Here is a 23,293-nt window from a genome sequence, read left to right on the forward strand (position 1 = left end):
TTTGAAGAGCAATAGTTCTTAATTTTAGTGGAGTCCAAACAATTTTTTTCTCTTATAGATTGTGCTTTTTGTGTCCATTCACCCTCAGGTCACAAAGATTTTTTCCTATGCTTTCTTCTAGAATTTTTATGATTTTAGGTTTTACATTTAGGCCTGTGCTCAATGAACCTACATAAGCAAACTTCAGAAGGGATTTGGAAGGGGCATCTGATAATGGACATAGTGAAAGAGGTCAGAGTTTATGTCCAGTAAAACACTGAAGATACATAAGGAGGGTCATAGTTTCAGTGAAAAGAATCAAAAGTTAAGGATTTCTGCTAATTCAGTTTATTTTTCAGAAAAAAAATGACATGAAGTTCTGGGGATGATGGTGGCTGCCTTCCTCTGTATCCACCCTTTGATAGATGTAACCTCTACATATAGTATATATTTAGTAGCTACAACTATGTCTTGTCAGCCTATAAATAATTTCACATAGTATCGTCTTTTTTTCTCTGCTCCTCAGAGGACCATTTGTTTAGCCTTTCAAAAAGTTAAGAGTTGGGAGGGAGGCTTGTTTAATGTAACATGACAAGCAAACTCTAAGTAGCATAAAATACAGAGAGTTCATCTTGCAATCAGGATAATTAATTTGTAATGAATTACTTTCAACAATTGTCCACCAATGTCCAGGATCTACCTGAACCAACAGAAAGATGATTACTCTTATGGAGTGAAGAACCTGGGATACTTCTTTAATTTTATGGGTTATCTTTTTCCATCTACCTTGAGCCACAGTTTAAGTTCATGAGCTATCTTACTCTTCCTTTACAGAGGCAAAAGACAACTCCTGGGTTTGTGAAACCCCAGTGGCATCCTTAGTTGCATTAGGCCTTGTCCTAGAATCCCTACAGGTTTTACCTTGGGACTTCCAAATTCAAAAATCCCAGTTCCAATGATTAGTGCTAGAAAAAGAGCATAAAACCAAATGTTCCTAAAGGTGAGGAGTTCTCTATATTCCAAAGCAGCTAACCAACAAACATGCTATGTCAGGGAGGAGCCACGTCTGACCTAGGTAGTCTTCAGGTGGGGGAAATTTTTATAGCACATTGTGTCCCAAACGTGGAATAAGCAGCAATCAGAGAACTTCAGAGACAATGCTAAAGTCTGTTGTGTACGAACTATTGGGTAGTCGTGGGTCACCACTGCAAAAGACATTTGAACGAGAGAGCCATGGTGGAAAGAAGCAGGGAAGAAGGATCTTCCTGATATGCAGCAGCAAACTCTGGTGGTGAACAAGGTGAGGACTCAAGGATCCTATAGTATTATCCCAGGAGTCTTCACACACTAGACCTGAGGTTATTTATCTGGCATCTCCACATGGTCCTACACCGTGTGGTCTTCATTCAGACCATCTTGAATGCCACAAAGTAACCCACCTCTTCTTTCTAAGTCTTCCCAGGGTTTTGGTGGTCTCTAAGAAGGGTATCCAGATTTACCTCATTTGCTCTCAGTTTTGATGTAGTTGTGGCTTGTCACCCCTGCATCCTTGAAGATGGTCAAGAGCCCCCCAGAGTCACATCTGTGGGATGGTCAAGAGAACATCATAGGGTTCTTTCCCTCCAAGTTCTTTATTTAAATTCATTTTCACAGACCCTGAAACCTGCTGGAACATATGTGCTATATAGAGTCTAGGGTGGCCTGGGCTGCAAAGGAACCTAGGACATAATTGAGTGCTTGACAATAAGAAATCCACAGACAAGTAAGAAATCCCTCAGGGTTGGAATGACACTACTGGAAAACCAGCTAGATAGCAATGTTGATATGGCCTGAGTCTCAAGATCTGGTAGACTGAAGAACTGCAGCGTTAGAGTTCATCTTGTTCCTTGGATGGGCTTCAGGTCCTGTAAAGCCTGCTTGTTGCAAAGTTTTATTTAGTTTTGCTTGGTGCCATAGTTTTGCTTCTATCTCACCAGGCCTTTGGAATTTGGAAGGGATATGTATGTGGTTTATGATTTACACACATTTGTAAAGTTGTCCAATAAAATGAGAACATCAGTCTGAGTTTAGATGAGCCCATTTTTCCCAGAGAGGAATGCATTTTTGGAGTCGTTCTTCTGGCTGTTGTAGCACCTGCCTTCCAGTAGGAGTCGCCTCAGGCTACCCAGAGAAGCATAACAATTCAGATCCAGTGGGCAACTCCTAAGGCTTGGATCATCATTTTTGGGTGCTTCCCCACATTACCAGTAACAGAAGAAAGACAGTGCATGTAAAGAAAAACAACACACGGGAAAACCCAGGTCAAGCCTAGCAGGTTTTTTTATTCTATGGTGCTCCTTCATCCAATTGTGCCCTAAGATGGCGGCTCTGCCAGGCACAGAGAAGGGAGGGACCTGAGGAAAACAGGTTGCCCATCTTGGTGGAGGCTATAAACAGACAGCACAGAATAGCAACCTGCTAGTGTGTGGGCAGCCTTTTCTTTATTGGGGCCCCACTCCATTGGCTCTGTGATGGTTCTTACATTGGAAAGTGACAAGGGGCTACAGACAGAACAGGGTGCTTATAAATGCATTCACACAATGGCCTGCTTCATCTCAAGCATTTCCCTTTGTGTACTTTAACTACTAAACAAAGCTTTTCTGGGAAGAAATTCATACTTGTAAATCCAATATACTAAACTTTAAATACTAGGAATCTAAAGGTGTCTTAGATGCTTCAATGTTAAGAATAATTTAGTAAGCCAGAAAGAGAAAGAAAAATATCATATGATATAACTTATATGTGGAATCTTAAAAAAAAAAAAGACGAACTTTTATTTACAATAGAAACAGACTCACAGACATAGAAAACAAACTTATGGTTACCAGTGGGGAAAGGGAGTGGGAAGAAAACAAACTTATGGTTACCAGGGGGGCCAAGAAAGTGGGAAGGGATAAATTAGGAGTTCAAGATTTGCAGATACTAATATATATAAAATAGATAAACAACAAGTTTATACTGTATAGCACAGGGAACCATAATCAATATCTCCTAGTAACTTATGGTGAAAAGAATACAAAAACAAATATATGTATGTTCCTATATGACTGAAGTATTGTGCTGTACACCAGAAATTAACACAACATTGTAAACTGATTATACTTCAATAAAAATTTTTAAAAAGAATAATTTAATAAGAATTTACCTTAAAAAATACCTATATTGATCAAATATTTTAAGCCAGTTACAAAGCTATCATTCTACCAGAACAAACCCACCCTCCTGTGACAAATACATCAAATATGCAAAGCCACTTATTTCACACACACAAAAAATTCATGCTATGGGTCTCTTCCCTTAAATATTTCTATGCTTTATTCTAAAGTGTCCCAGGTTAAAAAGACGTTTACCTACCTAAGGAAGGCAGTTATCATACTAGTGTCTGCTACTTACTAGCAGACACCTGAGCAGGGAGGCTGAGAATCTTATTTGAGACAACACTAAACTCCATATATGATTATGTTACTCACTCCACAGTATCAAAGTGGTACTGACTGGGTGAAAAAATTTAAAGCAAATCCAAGATATTATAATACTCCAGAAAAAAAGTTAGTACATAAATATATACCTAAATACATAAATAGGGGATGATCATCTAGTCCACTTCCCTGGGTTCAAGTTTTGTTACATACTTTTTCTCCCTAAAAGTCTGCAGCTCCTAGCCATGTTGATTATGTGATTGAGTTTTGAAATCTTAAGATGTATAAAGTGCATGTGTTAAGATATGTAAACACCTTTACATAAATATACTTTGAAGTTGATGTTTCATAGTAATGTCTTTTGCATTTGGTTTTCAGACATGAAGACCTGATGGAACTGTGCATTCTTTCATATTCACGGGACTACATAACTCTTGAGGATCTTTAAAATGAGATCCAACTGGATTTTGGACATTTCTCATGGCTTCATCTGACTCAAGGACAGAACAGGTTCATTCTACTAATATTCCCTTTGTATCAGAAAATGTCTCCTAACCACTATTTTTTTAAACAGTTTCTGTATTCTTCATGACACCAGTAAACAGGTTAATACCAACATGATTGAGTAATGCTCAACAGTGTTTCTACTTAAATTCTTGATTCTATGATTGTACTTCCTTTTCTTTTATACTGAAAATGTTGATTCCTAAAATAATATGCATAATAATTACTGTTTATTTATATCTAATATCAGGAAAAGGTTTAAAAATATAATATCAATATGATCAATAAATCTCCAGAATAAAGTCTAATATTTTTATGTAGTTTCTTTTCTTAAACTATCTCCCAAAGTGTCACTCCCATTAAGTATGTGTGGTCAAACCATGTTCCAAAGCTGCACTGTCCAATACAGTAGCAACGTGGCTATTGAGCACGTGAATGTGACCAGTCCGAATTCAGGAGTATAAAGCACACATCAGATTTCAAAGACTTAGCACAAATAAAAGAATGGAAATATCTCATTAATAATTTAATATTAATTATATCTTGACAGTATTTTCAATATTTGGGCCTTGACTGGCAAGCAGGACTCTCCCACTAGTACCCAACTAGAGTACTAGTAGGCAGAAGACAGAAAATAGGAAGATAGGACAGCACCTGCTCATGCAGATGAAATTTGCCTTCTAGCACCCCCTACTGACAGAGCTTAATATTGAGCCTGCTGACAAGGAAGAAATGTTCTAACATCACAAGCAAAGCAATGCAGAGTGGATTTAGAATAAGAAGTCATTAAGTAGAAACTGGCGAGCCTCCTCTAAAAATAGGGGGGCTTAATGTTTTGCTATCAGGGGCTTTCTACAGGTACATAAAAGACTTCCCAGAAAATCATTTCACCAATATTCCTAGTGAGGTTTTTCCACTGGGTGGCAATTAAGGATTTAGCCCTTTAATTTAAGCCTTGTTTTCTCACAGATCTCTGACTCAATCTGGCCATGACAGAAATTTTTTGTTTGTTTTGCCTTGAACATTTCAGGAAATGATGGTCCCAGGATCAGTCCTGGAAGTTCTGGGTCATCTCTGGTATACTAATTCCAAGTTGTACAAAAGAGGCACCAAAATGTTTAAAATTAACTGACTAGGGGGTGGTTGGAGTTCCGTTCCTGACCCAGATGGGAGCATCCATAGAACATTTATTTAACCTAAAGGGAAACAGAGTACACCTGATTTTGAGGGGTCTGAGAGGAGAGGGTTACAACAGAGGCCAGACAAACAGACCAACAGGTTTAGTTTATGATGCTTGTCAGAAGCAACAAAGCCTTTCTGAAACGAAAACCAGCCCAGGGACAGAACTCAGATACAGCATCATCAGGAACAGAAGGCAGGAGAGGAGGACGTAAAAGTCAGACATGAAGGGATCTCCTCAGGTGGGCACTTGCTGTTTCACCCTGCATTTCACCTACTGCTCTTCTTAGAGTCTGCGTAGCTCCGTATCTTGCTGACTATGCCAAACTGTCGGGGGTGGGGGAGTCACAGACACAATTTTAAAGCAAGATTTTGTCACTTGTAGGGACTACACCACAGACGGAAGGAAGGGAGGGAACAGAGTCATGGAACGTGGGCCTCTGCCTTGTCTCCTCCTGCCTCTCCATATGTCCCCTAGGGCACTTTATAGTTAAGGATGGCCACTCCAAGTTTCTGCCGTGTCCCATTCTGTGTCCTTTTTGCCTCTCAGCACAATGGGGAGAAGACTCAAAAAGGAAAGCCACATGGTGGAGGACAGAGTGCAAGGGGTTGGTCATCAAAAAGGCTTTCTAGTCCCAATTCTGAAATTGGCATCTTACAGGAATAAGGCCTCTCTGGGCCTCAGGGTCCCTATCTATGAAATTAGACCCTAACTCAAGGGTCGTATCAGAAAAGTCAAAGGATGGAAGAGCTGGCAGAGCCAGGACTGGGGGGAAAGGTGAAGAGAATAAACAGCAGAGGCATAAGCCCTTGGCCTGATCTCCTTGTATTAGCATTGGGAAAGGTGACTTACTCTGGCCCACCCAGAACTGCCCTTTATTCCTGGCCCACCACTCCCATTTTCTCCCCTGACCTCCTTGGGAAGAGAATTCCTGCTAAGTCAGAGATGGACTGCCTTAGTCATCAAGTCAATAGGAACTACTGCCTAGAGTGCAAAGTTGAGTGTATGACTTTTTTGCACATGGTAAGCTAAATCTGTTCAAAAGCTGTCAGAGTCCTGACACACCTATGTGGACACACGGAGAGCAATTTTCCTGTGCCTTGCCTCTACCAAAGCCCAGGTTTACAGCCTTCAAAGTACTTTGCATAGATCAAACAGTATGTCTTACATGTCTGAAGTCTGTGGCCCTCTCACCGACCCTCATGTCTTCTCCCCTTCTCTCCATCCACAGCTCACCCAATCTTCCACCCTGCTCAAGTCTGATACCCACCAGACCTGCTCTGTCTCTTCTCTAATTCTCCAGTATCAGAGGGCCTGATGTTCACCTCTCCCAGGACTGTTCTGACTGGCTGTCAATAAATGTGACCAAGAAGATTGGAACAAAGATACTACTCATTAAGTCAACTGTTATCCATGACTATGGGCCAGCCCTAGTATTGCCCTCCTGTTTTATTTAATGTATACCACCAATTTGTTAAGTACTTCATAATAAAATTTTATTTTCTAATGTAATTTTATTTTCAGAGGTTTCTAGAGAAGAATTTACATTCTGGTCTGAAAACCATCACACTGTATTTCTGACAAGAAATCTCCAGAAATACCCTGATTAGCCCCAGAAATCATCAGTCTTTATCCTAAATCAGACAGAATAAAATGTGTAACTAGTGCACATTTGACTGTCCTTTATGATTGGATTATTGCATTCTGTTGATTCTTATTTTGTGTTGGCTTTATTCCTTTGATAACTATGTAAGTTTTAAAAGCTAAAGCTCTTGACTATTCTTAGACATAATCAACAGTACATATATGTAAATTTTTTAAATAAATAAATAAATAAAATGGCTACCAAAAAAAAATGTCTAACTGGTATGTGGGATGAATTCACCTCACCAAATGTCATACCCTCAGACTTTCCCAGAACATTCACATATACATGGGCTCTGAGAGAATAATAGGCCTCAGAAAATAATTCACTTTGGTTCCCCCAGAAGTGACCCTCTCAGAGTGAAACTGATCTGACTTTCCTTACCTGACATCAAAATGTAATGTAAGCATCTTTGACCTATTCCACTGAGATTAAAGCTTATGACTAGAGCTCTTTTCTTTCCTTGTTGACTTTACACATATTCTTTTAGGCTTTATAGTTCCTTTTGTGCAAACGATTGAAGGGCGTGTGGTAGCTAAAAGCAATTCAATCTTCCCTCACCACCCCAAGCTGGCAAACAACAATCATCAAGTCCTAAGTGGGAGTGCTGGGGCTTCTCCCTGTGGGTGAAAGTGTCCAAGCAGAGCCTGGGTGATTAGCTGCCAGAGGATTCTACAGTGGCTGATGGCTGGAAATCAGGAGTCCTGAGGGTTGTTCCAAACCTCACAACTCTGCAAGTCTCCTCCCCATGCATGGAGAGAGACAAAGTGGGTAAGTCTAACTCCTAGAGCCCCTGTCTTGGCACTTGATCAGATCCTGTGATAAAGGTTTCTCATGCAGATATTCTGTCTTCTAAACTAAGCTGTAGGTTCCCCAGAGGCAGAGTGCAATGCCTTTCTTTTCCTGCTCTACTCTAAGTATACAGCCTACAACTCAATGTTTAAGAGGTATTCAATAACCACCCAGTTCTCTCATCCTTTTAATGGCATGCTTTATTTTTTGGGGGGATAGGGGGTATAATTAGGTTTATTTATTTATTTTAATTTTTTTAATGGGGTACTGGGGATTGAACCTAGGACCTTGTGCATGCTAAGTACTCTCTCTACCATTGAGCTATACCCTCCCCTGCCCCATCAAAGGCATGCTTTAAAGTTACTACTGAACACTCTATATTCAGGGATGTGGGGATACAGTTAAAACATAGTCTTTGCACAGAAGAAGCATCATAACATCTGAGTTTAGAAAGACTAACTTGTAATAAAGGCTATATCATAGCTATGGGTGTTGGCACATCCATATATCACAGAAGTTCATGAGTGACAGAAGTTCAAATGAGGAAATTGTACATTTTAGCTGGTGAGATCGATTAAGAAAGACTTGACAGATGAAATCCTTTGGACCTGGGACTCAAAGGATGAATACTGTTTTACCAGGTGAAAAGTGAATACCTAAAAATTCAGATAAAGCATTGCATTCAATAACAGCAGAATACATATTATTCTCAAGTACACATGGAGCATTCTCCAGGACAGACCATATGGTAGGCCATAAAACAAGTCTCAGTAAATTTAAAAGAACTGAAATCATACAATATGTTCTTTGATCACAATGGAATTAAACTAAATCAACAACAGTAGGAAATTTGGGGAATTCACAATTAGGCAGAAATTAAACAACACACTCCTAAATAACCAACAAGTCACAGAAGAAACCACAAGGGAAACTATAAAATAATTTGCAATGAAAGAAAGCAAAAACAAAACATACAAAACTTATAGGATACAGTGAAACCAATGCTTAGAAGGCAATGTATAGCTGTAAATGGCTATGTTAAAAAAGAAAAAAGACCTCAATTCAATGAATTAACCTTCTACCTTAAGACCCCCAAAAAAGTAGAGCAAACTAAACCAAAGCAAGAAGAAGGAAAGACAAAAATAAATATTAGAGAAGAAATAAATGAAAGAGATAACAAAAATACAATAGAGAAAAAAGTTTTAAGCTATTCTTCAAAAAGACCAACAAAATTGAAAAAAATTTAGCTAGACTGATTAGGGAAAAAGGGAGAAGACTCAAATTACTAACAACAGGAAGAAATGAAGAATTATAAAAAGGATTATAAAAAGGAAATTAAAAGGACTATAAGGGAATACTATGAAAAATTACCCAATTTGTTGTATGCCAACAAATTAGATAATTTAGATAAAATGCACAGATTTCTAGAAAAATACAAACTACCAAAACTGTCTTGGAAGTAAATTTAAAAATCTGAATAGGCCTATAATAAAGAGATTGAATTAGTAATCAAACAGCTTCCCACAAAGAAAATCTGAGGGTCAGACAGCTTCATTTATGAATTCTACCAAACATTTAAAGAAGAATTACTACCAATCCTCTCAAAATCTGTCAAAAAATAGAAAAGGAAGGAACACTTCCCAACTCATTCTATGAGGCCATTATTACTCTGATACCAAAACCCAACAAAGAGATTGCAAGAAAACTGCAGACCAATATCCCTTGTGGGTATAGACAAACACACACACACTTCAACAAAATATTAGCAAATCAAGTCCAACAATATATTTAAAGGATTATACACCATGATTAATTAAAATTGGAATTTTTCCAGGAATGCAAGGTTGATTCAACACATAAAAATCAACCAATGTAATATACCATATAACTAGAATAAAGGACAAAAACCACATGATCATCTCAGTAGATGTAGAAAAAAGCATCTGACAAACCTTCAACATCCTATCATGGTAAAAGTATGCAAAGACATTTTTGCAAAGAAATAGCAAATGGCCGATGAGCACATAAAAATATATTCAATATTACTAGCATCAGGGAAATGAAAATAAAAAACCACAACGAGATACCATTTTATGGCTATAATCAAAAAGATGGACCCGGGGGGTGGGAGTATAGCTCAGTGGTAGAGAGCACGCTTAACATGCACGAGGTCCTGGGTACAATCTCCAGTACCTCCGTTAAAAATAATTTTAAAAAACAAAAAACCAAAAAGATGGACAGTAATACATGTTGGTGAGGATGTGGAGAAACTGAAATCCTCATACAGTGCTGCTGGGAATGTAAATTGGTGTAGCCCCTTTGGAAAACAATTTGGGAGTTCCTTAAAAAGTTAAACATAAAAGTTATCATATGATCCACCAAGAAAATCATATGTCCACAGAAAAACATGTACATGACTGTTCCCAATAATTTTATTCATAATAACCTAAAGTAGAAACAATCCAAACGTCCAATAACTGATGAAGGATAAACAAAACGTGGTATATATCCATTGAGTGAAATAATTACTTAGCCATCAAAAAGGAATGAAACACCTATACATGCTACAACATGGATGAATTTTGAAAGCACTGTGCTAAGTGAAAGAAACCAGATACAAAAGTTCACATATTATATGATTCCATTTTTATGAAATGTCCAGAATAGGCAAATCCATAGAGAAAGAAAATAGATTAGTGATTGCAAGGGGTAGGGGGTGGGGATGCAGAGGGCAATAGCCCATGGACCACAAGGATTCCAGATCCCAGCTAACCAAAAGAACAAATTAGCCAGAAGTGGTCTTTAAAACTATTGGTGAACTACACTAAACCAACAGTCCACCCAATTTCTAGAGAATCACAATCTGCACAGTACACTTAATGCTTAGCCATCTCACTGCCTGTGATTTCCCTCTAACCAGCCATACTGCACTAAGCAACAGGCCAAGGTCATAAGCTCACCTTTTCTACAGTTATTTTAATACTCATCATTCTTGAAAAACTCTTCTGAACCTCATAAAGCAAAGTAGCAGAAGGATTTTGATGGTTTACCACTTGTCTGCTGATTCACTGAGTGAACTTGGGTCAGGCAGATAATCTTTCCTTTCTGGTTCTTCCTGAAACAGGGCAGGCAGGTTCCTGTCCCTGAGCAAAAGCATCAGCATAGAGAAGTAAAGTAATTAAGGGTCACCAATTCAGGTGAAGTGATCTGTTTGCAGAATCCATTTTTCTCTCAGAGTCATAAAAGTAATTGTCCATCCATCTCTGGCAAAGGAGGTCATTCCGCTGTCCTTATTGAAATTTGAATCTAATTTAGATGTCAGCTACATTTATGAGCCCTCAATTCATCAAGCCATCAAGACAAACAGATGGTGCCTTGCAGTCAGTGTGATGGCAAAATGACTTGGGAGAGCCTGGAGATCAGTCAATAAAAACCTATTTGCAGTGCTGTTGAGTACAATGGGCCTCCCAGAAGAGGCACCTCATTCTCAGAGAATTAGACTATAAAAATAGCCCTAAGTCATTGTTGGGTGAGTCAGAGTAGGGGAAAGCAGAGAGGCAATCAGTATCCAAGGCAGTGGGAGAGAAGAGAGGTAGGTTCTGAAAGGGAAACTGTGACTGATGGATGATCAAGAGAATTAAGAAGCCACAGGAGCCCACAGCCCCTGCCCAACTACTGAAGCCTTGGAGGCTGAAAGGTAGCCGCTGTCACTGAACTCAGGTACTCACCTCTGCAGAGAGTCTTGAGTCATTCAACCAGTATTTACCATGTGCAGGACACCACCAGGAGCTGTGGGCAAAATGTAACAGAAGTTCTGATGCCAGGTCCTTGTAACCCAGTGTTCACGCACAACCACGGTGGTGCTCGACATCATACCACATATCAGGAACTGGCTGGGGAGCCCAAGTAGAAAATCATGTTCATCCTTTCTGGCGGAAAGAGCTGTTCACCTGTGGTAAACAGAAATCTTTTTCTTCTGGTGATCAGTTCTGCTTTTATGTAATCTAGTTAAATGACCCTTTTCAGTTATGTAGATTATATAAGATTACAAATTTTCTGATTTTAAAACTACGTAAAAGTGAATATTAAAAAGACCAAATTCTGCCTACTATTCTCTACTAAAAGACATATAATAAATTATATGGGATATAAAATTAGATAAATTTTAAGATAAGACGGTTCTGTTGTTAATCCTAAATCCAACTCTTTCCAAAACAAGGGAAAGAGGCAGGGGAACTTCAGCTAGGTTAGAGAAGTTCCATGCCCATTGCCCCTCAACCTACCCCACCCCAAAGCAACTAAGAGGAAGAACAAAAAGAAATTTTGAAGAACTGCAATAAATCCAAGATCCATTTTTTAGTGACAATCTCACAGCTTTTTGTTGGAAAATACCATCAATGAAAATTCTTGCATCAAGTTTAAAATTGCACAAATGTATTTCCTGTATAATGCTTTCCTGTGTAAATGATCCTCTCAATGTCACTGCGTATGGGAATCGGGCAAATCCGGTCCAGTTTGGTCAGAGCACAGTTCTATGAGAGGGAAGGCACAGTCTCATCTCTGCCAAAGATCTGCCCAAGGCTGGCCCCTCGTTACTCAGTTATCTACCAGGATGTCACTGGCTAAGTGTGCACAAAACTAGGAGTAGGGATTTATGCAAGTTTCATGTTGGGTTAATGGGATGGAGAGAAGTTCCACCAACCAAGTCAGGAAATTTAGGAGAAAGTGCAGGCTTGTGAGGAAGGGGTATCCAGAATAGGGGGAAGAAGAGTTAATTCAGTTCAGCTATGGATATGTTACAGAGTAACATAAAAAAAGGAATTTTATCATGGCCTGGACCCTAGTCATTTCTCCCTGGGGACTGGTCTGTATGGACTACAGCTGCTTTAAAGAAGCAGTCCTTGTCAAGGTGGTAGAGGGTTGACTGTTACCTGAAAAGTGGGTTTACCTCTTGGTGGGTGTCGAGCCAAAAGACATGACCAAGCCAAAGATTGGGAGAAGGAAGGATTTATTACTTGCAACAGGAAGAACAAAGGGAATCTTTCCCAAAGCAATGTCTCCCCTGAACTGTAAAACTGGGGAAGTTTTAAGCCAAGGTACATGCATATGCATGAAGGGGTTTGGGTGGTATATGCATATTCATGAAGAGATTTCAGCAGAGATCTTAGCATGGAACTGGGGCAAAAGTTAACAGAGTCTAAGCTTTAGTTGATTCAAGTCCCAAGGGTCAGAAACAGCCAACATCATCATCCCTTGGGTTCCAGTTGATCTGGTGGTTGAGTGCTTGAAGGGGGTTTAAATTCTGCAAAACTACCAAGAACGTGCTTCAGGCTAACCTTTACCATTGAAACAGAACTGGGAGTCCTCACGACTGATTTATTATCCTTGCTATTGTTACTTCCCTTGCTTGATAACAGTTTTGTTCTTTTGTTCCCTTTAAGGTGATTTTTACTGAGACCTGTTCAAGGGCAAGCCTTGTGGCCAGGCATACATCACAAAATGGCTTAGGCCTAAAATGGCTTCTCTTATGTCAAGTTCTCTTTCTCCAGGGACCTCCCTACCCTACCTGCTTACAGTACTGCACGTAGCAGCCTTCCATATGCTAAGACCAAGGATACCGCCTCAATACAAAGAATATAACAAACCACATACTGAACAGTCTTAACTTTTCCGGCTGGGTAATGCTGATAGTCCGTTTCTGATGCATTCTTTACTACCAAACGCACTCAGCTCTTGACAACAACTGGTCTGCCTGACCCCAAATCCCATTCTCTGGAAGTTAGCAAATCAGCTAATACCATTTTGACTTGTATAAATTCCCTTCAGGAATGAATATGCTGTGGTAACTACTGCTGTCGGCCTTTGTATTTCCAGAATCAAGGAACTTGATGATGTTTGCTTTACTTTCATATTCAAATCTGTCAGGCTATCAATCATTTATCTATATATTTTAGCGTGAATACCCTTTTCATTAAAAAGTATTTCCCAAAAGAAAAAATCAGAAGAGTGGCATGGTTTTACATTACTGCAAACCTCCTCAATGCCTAAGAGATGACTGGATTCTTATATTTGCTTCTGCACTGTCTGTTATGATAAGTCAAGCGCTTTTACCCTAAGTCCCTGATCATCCTACTTATCTTTCAAGCCTTCCAGCTACCGCAAGAGTTAAGTCCTTTCTTCATTTAACATCATTGAGACCCTACCTGGGCTGTGTTCAAGGAGACACCGGCCTGAACAAGACAAAACACGTGCCCTCAAGGAGCTTAAAAGCACACCACACAACCAAGGTATGGAGTTTTTAACTTATCAGACACAGCATGAATGTTTCCCGTATGTGTCTTAACTCGACTATGAGACAAGAGATTTTCAGAATCCTGAGCCCATGGCACCGGGCTCCTCACAGAGCACTTGGCAATCTATCTCCTTCTGTGGTTTATATTCAGATTCTAATTTCGTCAGCGTTATAGTCCCCAAGGTACCGTGCTTGATGCTTTGTACAAATTCACCAGATATTTACTGGCTACGAACAAACCAGTCTCTTTCTCCGAAAGTTCAGTCACAAGGGGCCTGACATTTCTTCCCTCAGGTAAGTCACCTCAGTCTGAGTGAGGTTGCAGCTCTAGCGACCCCGTGCTTACAATTAACAGCCGCCTGTCACTAGAGTGGAAGCGCCACCACAGGAGCCCGAAAGCACACGTTCCCGACGGATAAACACCAGGACGTGGGAAGGGAGCGAGCGCCCCGTCGCCCCACCGCCCAAGGCAGGGACGCGCTCACACCTCACCAATGCCTCCCAAGGGCCGGCCCCGCCCGCTGGAGCAAGGGACATGGCATTCAAAGTGCTCGCCGCCACCGGGGCCCGAGGAGAAAAGGGCAAGCGTCTTCTCAAGTACCGCGGAGCCCAAGGCCGGGGCGTGGGGGAGGGGGAGCCTGAAGCTTCCTCAGCCGAACCGCCAACACGAATCTCTCACCTTTGACGCGCTCCCCCACGTGAGAGCCGGAGCCGCGCCCGCGCACGTCGCTCCAGCCAACCCGGAACTCGCTCTTGCCGCCCCACCCGCAGCGCACACGCACGCACCCACCAGCCGGCACCGGCACACCCTCTTGCCAGCCTCCGGCTTCCGATTGGCTGAGGCCGGCCGTGGGCGGGACATGGAGAAGCCGGCAGACGGCGAGTGCGGGAGGGGGACCTGAAGCCGGTTGGTGCTTGAGCGGGCTTGTTGTAGTTGGTAAGTGGAGATTTGGCGGGGTATTGGGAGCTGGGGGCTCCCGGCCTCGGGATGGGAAGAAGTGAGGCCGCCCTGGGCCGGACCTTGGGAGGGTTGAGGATCGCCGGGCTAGGAGTAGGAGGCAATGCTAAGGGGGCGATGTCCAGTTGGCTGGGCTCAGGCCCGACCTCGTGGTTCAGGGGAGGCTGGGGGTCCAAAGACAAGGCCTGCCGCCCCGTCGAATGGGGCCATACGGAGCCTACGAGGGGCAAAGGCTTGTGGCTGGGAGGGAAGCCTCGCGGGGGTGCTGGGGCCGACTTCGGGGAGCGGGCACCCGGTAGCGTACCCGGAGCTTCTTGAGAGCGGGGCCCAGCGATGGGTGAGGAGGGACTGGGAGGAAGAGCTCGCTGACCGCGGAGTCGTGGCAAGGTCACAGGAAGAGAGGGGGAGGAAGGTTGAAGGGTTGAAGGGAGGGTTGAAGCACACGACCTTCCCGACCTCGGCTTCTTCTCGAGCCAGGAGAGTCAGAAGGCCCAGGGCCTGTATCAAGCATCTGGACGGAATTCACGTTTCTTCCTGAAGAGTAAACCTGCCAAGTTAGAGATTACAAAATATAGCACAGGATTAGAATTAGGATCAGCAGAAATGATTCGGCAGGTTTATTCGCTTGTCTCTTTTATATTACCGGTGTGAGAGGCATCTGTTTCCCTCTGGGGTAATCCCTAGGGAAGGAACCTTTGCCTCCGGAAGTACTCAGGCACGACCGGTTTGGATGAAAAGTTCTGACGGATTCTAGTGGTACCTGGCCCCAGCCTGACAATCGTGTTTGAGTTCTGTATACCAAGGGTTCTCTTGCTTCCCTGTGCACCAGAATCACTTAAAGGGGCCTTCTTAAAATACAGATTCCTTGGGTCCTGCTCCAGACCATCTGAATCAGAATCTCCGGGATGGGGCCTTTGCCCCCATTTTAGATAAGCTGACAGACTCCTGATGAAACATGAAAATTTGAAACCACTCTTGTTAGATGGTGGATCCTGTGACCTGTTACACCACCTGATGCCAGGCATCGCATCTTCCTTTGTGCCTTTTTTAGGTTCCCATTCATTTGAAAAGGTCTTCAGTAGTCTCTTGCTAAGTTTACAGACAGGTTCGTGTTTTCCAAGCTGGCTTTGAGTATCTGGTTATCGGTGCCTCTTTTTGTACCTGTTCAACTTTCTGACAGAGATCTGAGTCAGTTGCTGTGGGTGGGTGAGAAAACGATAATAAAAGAAAATCTAGAAGTGGTGCTAGTGAACAAATGAAATTGTTCGATGAGTTAAGCCTTGGGGAAGAAGGTTCTACTCAATTTTAGGCTTGACTGGCTTTTTTTTTTACAAGTCAAAGAGGTGTGGGCTTCTGTTAAGGAATGGGTTTTAATATTTTTCAGATTACATGTATACCAATATTATAAGACTGATGATTTGGCAATACATTGGCAATCAAAAGAACCCTGGACTGTGTAGGGAGAGCTGGGTTCTAATCCTCCTCTGTCAGAGATGTATTACTGTTGAGGGGTTCACATAACCCCTCATAACCCTTTTTCTATCTGTAAAATAAGGCTACTGGCATGGATTAGTCATCTGGATTGTTATTTTCAAGTTATATGATTTGCAGTTATTGACCCTGATACTTTAAAAGTTAACCATTTTCAATTTAGGTAGCTGTAAATCATGATTACTTGGAAAACTTCTAGGTGGTCATTAGGAAGAGAATTATCAAAATCTCATATTTTGGGAGTGTTATAGATAAACACTGTTAGAATTTATAAGATCATATAAAATATGATTTGAACTATATAATAACAAATAATTATGATGGGTCGGATTTTTAATATTCCTCTTTATTAATTTCATCCTGAAATGTGCATACAAGGTGTTCTGGATCAGAGACAGATTATCATTAGTCACTTAAAGCAAATGATGACTACATGGTTCCATCACACCCTGATTCTTACCCCATAGGCTACTTTCTGATCAAATGTCCTGCCCATACAAACTTAAGGGTCTGTATCAGGGGTGAGGAATGGAGATCCAGGGATTTTCTTTTATATACAGTAGATAGCCATCCTCCTCCCTTCTGAAAGGAGGTGGGACATAAAAACTTTTGCTCCATTGACCTGTTGGACAATTACAGTGATCTAGATGTGAGAGATTAAAGGAAAAATTACCAACTTGCTTGCTTTTAAAGACAATTCCCCAAATGACATCATAGTTGAGGAAAAATTAAGGCAAAGGAAGAAAACAAGCTTTTATATCTGCAAAAGAAGGTGCTAGTTTTCAAAACTGGATTGTGGTATATCATGGTTTTGTCTCATGGTTGCAAGGATCCAAGCAAGACCTATTCAGGTTATCATTTCTTCTTTCATAGATACAATATAAGAATTAAAAAAGAAACAAGCCCTTAAGTACATATTGCTTGGCATTTTTCTTACTGATTAAACTCTACAAAAATGTGTATAATTCTTTTCACTAAATATTCCAAAATAAATTACCTGAGAATAGTTTTAGTTGTTGAAAAAATATTACTTTTAAAATTATTCAGCAAACATTTTGTGGTATACTTACCACATGCAAAGCATTGTGCCAGACAATGGACAGAGATACAAGGAGGGCAGATGTAGCCTCCTGACTTCAAAGATTCAAGCAAGAGAGTTATTGTGGAGAAAGCATGGACTCCTATGGGACTGCAAAACCAAAGCACTTAACCTAAACTTAGAGGTTCAAAGAAGACTTTCCAGAGGAGGTCTGTTAATATAAGAACCTGGAAAATGGAGGAGTTAGCCAGGGAAGAGAGTATCTGAAGAAGGAAAGGGAAGAAAAGTGTTAGGCAGAGGAATCAGGTTGTACAGAGGCTTGGAGGTTTAGACAGCCTCTGTAGGAAGTTTAACATGATTAGAATGTGGGGTTGGGGAGGGAGGTGGGAGGAGGGTTTGTGTTAAGACAAAAGTTAAGAACTTTTGCCTTTTAGAAGTTTATGATTAGTTAGTTATGAAGGAAACTAATAAACATACTGGCCTAAAACAAATACAGTATTTAATCTCTCCATCTATGCAGTTTCTTGGAGACCAGTTTCTTATTTCTCTAAAACTTCCCAAACCTACTTTAGCTTAAAGATAGCACACTCTAAGTTCAGTTGTCATTGTCTCTGTTATGCTATTGACAAGTAATCATACTGTTATGTCTCTCCTTTTTAAAAAAAAAAATCTAATTTGTGAACCATTATTTCAGTGTTTATATTTTATCTCCTCAAGTATATAGTGAGCATCCTGAACCTTGAACTTGTTGAACCTTGTATATAATAAAAGTTCAGAAAATAGAGGTTTACTCAATTAGTAGGTAATGGAGCACCCAAAACAAAAAGAGGTCTAGTTCTTATCCTTGTTTTCTCCTGTCTAGCTGTGTGATACTGTACAAGTCCTCTGGATTAAGGTTTTCTTCTCTGTCAGACGACAAATTGAACTCTTCCCAATGGGGATGGTGACTTGGAGGGATGATTTCACTTTTCAAACTAGCTCTAAGCCCCACCTCTAGAGTTGGATTGTCTTTGAGGAGCTTGACTATTACCAACGCCCCTTGAATAGCAAAGTGTTGAATGAGGGCTGTTATTACAGAAGGGAGTATGATGTGCCTGAAAAACCCAGAAGCTAAGATAAGATTTTGTATGAGTAGCGGGATGGACAGTGGACTTTAGAGTTTATTATAATTGACACTAATCAGAGACTTGTACACTTCCGTACTATGTCTGACTTCCTTACTTTATCTAAGGGTAAAGTTTACAGGCTGTTCAGATCACCTCAGTGGGAAAGAAGTATGTACATAGTTACTATGACTGAGGTGCAATTGAATGTTATTACCTCATTGTGATGAAATGCCTATTAGCTTCCTATGTAAAGGAAAATGACTGACAGGAGAGAAGGGCACCTTTGGTCTCTGTGATAATGGAAATGACTTTTTTTTTTTTAACTGCCCCCTTACTCACACAATGATCTGGCCAGTATCTCGCCTTTTTGGGTACCACTTAAAAGGAACAGTCTTATAAAAGAAGGTATGCTTTTAGCTGCAGAACCTCATGGAAATTCTTTTTCAGGAAGATCCTTCAATCACTATGTCAAGCAACACAGATGTTTCTCTTTCTTCATATGATGAAGATGAGGGATCTAAACTTATCCGAAAAGCTAGAGAGGCACCATTTGTCCCCATTGGTAAGTTTGACTTTGATGTTCTAATAATCAATCTGCTGTAAGCTTTAACACAATAGAAGTGTAGTCAACTTGTTCATCAAGCATTTCCTAAAAGCACTGATTTTCAAATATTTTTTCATATGTTGTTAAAATATGCTGAGGTTGGCATGATATAACTTTCATTATAGAAATTCTTCTGTGTGTATTCATACTTATTTTATTGATTCTTATTTCAGTGAATGTGTTGGGACCCTCCCTCAGCCTCAGTGATCTACTGGAAGGATTCAAAAGACAAAAAAGCTGTTATCACAGTTACAGTTTATTAAGGTCTCTGCTTATATTAACTGATCCCTTCGGGGATGGGAATAGAACAGAGAGGAAGAGTTCCCCTGACACTCAAAGAAATTTATCTCCTGGCCCCACAAGCCAACATTTTAAAGATGCTGTTAACTTTCTGGATCTGCTACTGCTTGCTACCAATTATGGATTTTTGGATCTGAGGCAGGAAAATTAGAAAGTCTGTATGTTAGCTAAGTAATGGTCTCAGAACATCTTTATAAAAAATCATTGATTGATGGTAAAAATCATCTTGGTTCCCCGTTCCAATGCATCTGACATACACATGACTATTTGTTTCACAGGAATGGCAGGTTTTGCAGCAATTGTTGCATACGGATTATATAAATTGAAAAGCAGAGGAAATACTAAAATGTCCGTTCATCTGATCCACATGCGTGTGGCAGCCCAAGGCTTTGTTGTGGGAGCAATGACTCTTGGTAGGTTCCTACAGAACATTTTCAAATTTGTGGTTCCAGGTGGGAGGGTATAGCTCAGTGGTTAGAGTACATGCTTAGCATGCACGAGGTCCTGGGATCAGTTCCCAGTACCTCCATTAAAATTACTAAATAAATAAACCTTATTACCCACCCCCAAAAAACCCTACAAACAAAATAAATATTAAAAAAAAAAATGTGTGGTTCCCCATTAGTGGATTTCTTTGTAAATCAAACAAGGTGGATACTTTTAGCTGATTTTAAAGCAGTTTGCAAATGTCACATATTCATTTTCATTTAAAAACTGGATTAATAGAAATAGTTCAAATAGTGACACAGTTTTACTGTCTATAATAGAATTTTACTAAGCTTTTAAAGAAAGACAATCCTAGGCATCGTTGAGTTTATAATTTCTTTGAAGAGTCTAGATATGCAAATAGGGTTGGTAGTAAGATCCATTATCCGGGAGAGATATGATTGCTATTTTATTGAGTTTTTGAAGGTGGAAAAGATATTACATACTTTAATTGACTTTATAGTTCATTTACCTTATCTGGTATTATGTACCGAGAGTGATTTTTTAAGGTTGCCAGACAAATATCGATTATATTTTTAACAGTCTGAGCCGGTCATACTAGCCTTGAGCTACTTGGGAAACTATGCAAAAAGAACTTCAGAAATGTGAATTGTTTAAGAAGACAAGAGTATAAGCAGGCTGGGGTCTGATTCCCCTTGTAAATATTGTCTGCTAGGAAGAGTGCTACTTTTAGCTATTTTATGAACTGTTTACAGTTTTCTTACTATTGAAGAAAATATTTAAATGTTTAACTAGCATTCTTTTTCTTTAGGTATGGGCTATTCTATGTATCAGGAATTCTGGGCAAAACGGAAACCTTAGAAGAAGAGATGCTGTCTTGGTCTTGTTGGCGGTGCTTGCTTTAGTTTGACATCTCATATTGAGGTTATATGTTTATGTTGAAAATAAATCGGTTGAGTGGGTCAGACAATAACATGGTAATTTGAACACTGGCTTCCTTTCTTGCAGGTTTGATTTGCCTGGTGACCAAGTTACTGGTGACTAGTTCACTGGCCAGGTCATTCAGGGGAGTCAGATTAGCACAAAAGAAACATGTCACTTTTAAATGCACTTGGTGGTAGTAAAATGTTCACCTTCTTAAACTCTCCTGATAAAATTAGTTCTACAGAAGACAACATGCCAGTCCCAAGTACTCCCAGTTGCTGCAGAATATCACATGCTTTTGATGTAACGTTGGAATCCTGTTTACCTTAGTTAATTTAACTCTTCTGACTGCCTTGTGGACTGAGTACTCAGTTTTAAGGGCTGGTTGGTCTTAAACCTGGCCCTGCAACTGACCGTATGTGTGTGTTTTTAAGTCAAATGTAAAAGCTGATAACAGAGCATCCTAGTAGTATTTATTTCAGAATCATACTTGTAAACAGAAGAATAACTTAATTACAGATCCCCATTTAGTTCTTTTGTAATTGCAGAATTATATTTTGCTGCTGTTATATTAGAATAATTTTTAGATGTCATCTTGAAATAGAAGTGTATTTTAAGTGCTAATGCAAAGGTAAATGAAAAATACTTATATTCTCTGTAAGAATCATAAATGTTAAACTAAATAAATTATAATGGAAGTGATTAATGATTTATAAGCAAGCTGGTTTGGTGAGACGTTATAAACCACCTTTGGTATATTACAGAAAACTCGTTGCACTTGTGAAATTCTCTTGTCTAACCTGAATTTACATTCCATGGTGATAACATGGTAAATGTAGTGTTAATAAAGTAAGTGAACCTAGCAAATGTTTTGTATTTGTTTCAACTTGGAAAAAACATCATTCTTCAAAGTAGCACAAGCAGTTTCAAGAAAAAAGAGAAAATTTTGTGCCTTTCATAGGAGCCATGGTTAAAGAATATTTACCAAACAGGAGTAATAGCTAACGTTTATTGAGCATTTACTGTGTGCCACACACTGCTCTGAGCACTTTTCATGTGTTTAAGTTTCCTAACAACCCTAAGGAGTACTATGATCTTCATTTTACAGAGGAGGACACTGAGGTATGAATGGTTTCACACAGCTAGAGAAGGTTGTAGATTTGGGACTGGAACCTGGGCAGTCAAGGGGTAGATGCCAGTGGGTGTTCAAGACTCAAACGTTGGCGTTTGCGAAATTAATGCTGGGTTGGCAGCAGTTATTGTAAAGTAACACCGACAAAAGGGTACAGTGGTGAGTACAGACTCACCACTCCATTGATTGTATAACCTGGACCAGATCAGGGTTTTCTCAATCTCTTCCTAGTTAGAAATGAGAGATGGGACTAGGTAATTTCTATGGTCCCATCTAGCTTATAGATCAGTCTATGGGTCTATAGGGAAAGTGCTTTAAAAATGTAAGCTACTACTAGGAACTCCTCCCACCCTCCAGTAGACCTTATAGGAGATGCTTGTAGACAGTCCTAACAATTTTTTTTCATGAAGGATAAGCCTTCTTAGAAGAAGAACTTCTAAGAACAAATTTGGGAACAAGTTTCAGAAAATTTTTCTGATGGATGAGTACATTACTGATTTTGTGAAATGAATACTAACTTGAGGGAAATTGATCTAGACAGATGCCAGAGGATAGATGAACAGAGTGAAATGTTGAGGTTGTAGTGAGCATTCAGTGATTGGGAGAAAATGAGTAAGGCTGCTTGCCCAAAGGAGAGTGGTAAATTATGGTGGATATGTAGGCTGGCATCAGATTATGCTAGTTCTTAAAAGTGGCTCAGATGCATGTGATACTATTTTTTATCAGATCAGACCTGGGTTCATGGTTCTGCCACTTACAAGTCCAGTAGCTGTGGTTTCCTCATCTGTAAAATGGGGACAGTATCAGTGGCCTAGGGTTGTTGGGAAGATGAAATGTAATGGTGAAGGTAAAGGGCTTAGCGTAGTACCTGATGCACGAACAAACTCTGAATGGTTGCAGTTACCACTGTTACCGTCAAGCTTGGGAATGTAGCAGCACAGTAGGCGCTTGGGCCCTCCTCTCACAACTTACAGTCTAGCAGGGAAGGCTGGCGTTGAATCTGTGATTTCAAAACGCATGAATGCTAGGTATAGTGTCAGGAGGCTGGGAGACCTCACCTGGGGCTGGAGTCAGGGAAGGTATCCCCATAGTAACTTAAGATGATTTTTCACTGAGGGATTGCTTGGCTAACTGTTGCGTGTTATCAGAGCCCTGGTTGTATGATGGCTTCATGCCTCTTTCCTCTACTAGTCTGTTTGATGACATGAAGATCTTTTTCATCCAAAGCACCTGGCATTAGTCCCTGGCTCATGGATGTTCAATAAGTGTTTGTAGGGTCAATCAGAATAAGTAAGCTTTGTTTTTTTTACATTCAGGATCTGCCGACCCCAGATAAGTTACTGGCGTAGTTCTAGTTAACGAGCAACAGCGACATCTGGTCGTGAGAGTTGGAATTTGACTCCCTCGGGGAACATATGTATCCCGGAGTCAGAATTTTGGAG

General features: G+C 40.3%; 2 protein-coding genes across 6 annotated transcripts in view; one reads left to right on the forward strand and one right to left on the reverse strand.

The window, feature by feature from the left end:
- Nucleotides 1-23,293, reverse strand: part of ACKR2 (atypical chemokine receptor 2) — a 54,946-nt gene that overhangs the window by 25,748 nt on the left and 5,905 nt on the right. For 2 of the 3 annotated variants that reach the window (XM_014556419.2, XM_032459111.1), the window contains exons 2-3: nt 15,113-15,355; nt 11,287-11,508 (exon numbers count right to left, since the gene is read on the reverse strand). The gene's annotated coding sequence lies outside the window, so the exon portion shown is untranslated. Of the gene's footprint in view, nt 1-11,286; nt 11,509-14,529; nt 14,602-15,112; nt 15,356-23,293 lie in introns of those variants that run through there. The other variant, XM_032459113.1, reaches the window with a different exon arrangement.
- HIGD1A (HIG1 hypoxia inducible domain family member 1A) lies at nt 7,359-21,586 on the forward strand. 3 transcript variants are annotated; one of them, XM_032459128.1, is made up of 5 exons: nt 7,359-7,537; nt 13,704-13,845; nt 18,892-19,006; nt 19,627-19,761; nt 20,607-21,586. In XM_032459128.1, the coding sequence occupies exons 1-5, from the start codon at nt 7,515-7,517 to the stop codon at nt 20,654-20,656; spliced, it is 465 nt and encodes a 154-aa protein (XP_032315019.1). In that variant the 5' UTR covers nt 7,359-7,514; the 3' UTR covers nt 20,657-21,586. The 3 variants fall into 3 exon arrangements, with proteins under 3 accessions (XP_032315019.1, XP_006181396.1, XP_032315020.1); XM_006181334.3 differs by lacking the exons at nt 7,359-7,537; nt 13,704-13,845 and adding an exon at nt 14,657-14,787; XM_032459129.1 differs by lacking the exons at nt 7,359-7,537; nt 13,704-13,845 and adding an exon at nt 14,690-14,787 and having other exon boundaries at nt 18,896-19,006.

Source organism: Camelus ferus, chromosome 17 (assembly GCF_009834535.1).
Source record: "Camelus ferus isolate YT-003-E chromosome 17, BCGSAC_Cfer_1.0, whole genome shotgun sequence".
Classification (NCBI taxonomy): Eukaryota; Metazoa; Chordata; class Mammalia; order Artiodactyla; family Camelidae; genus Camelus; species Camelus ferus.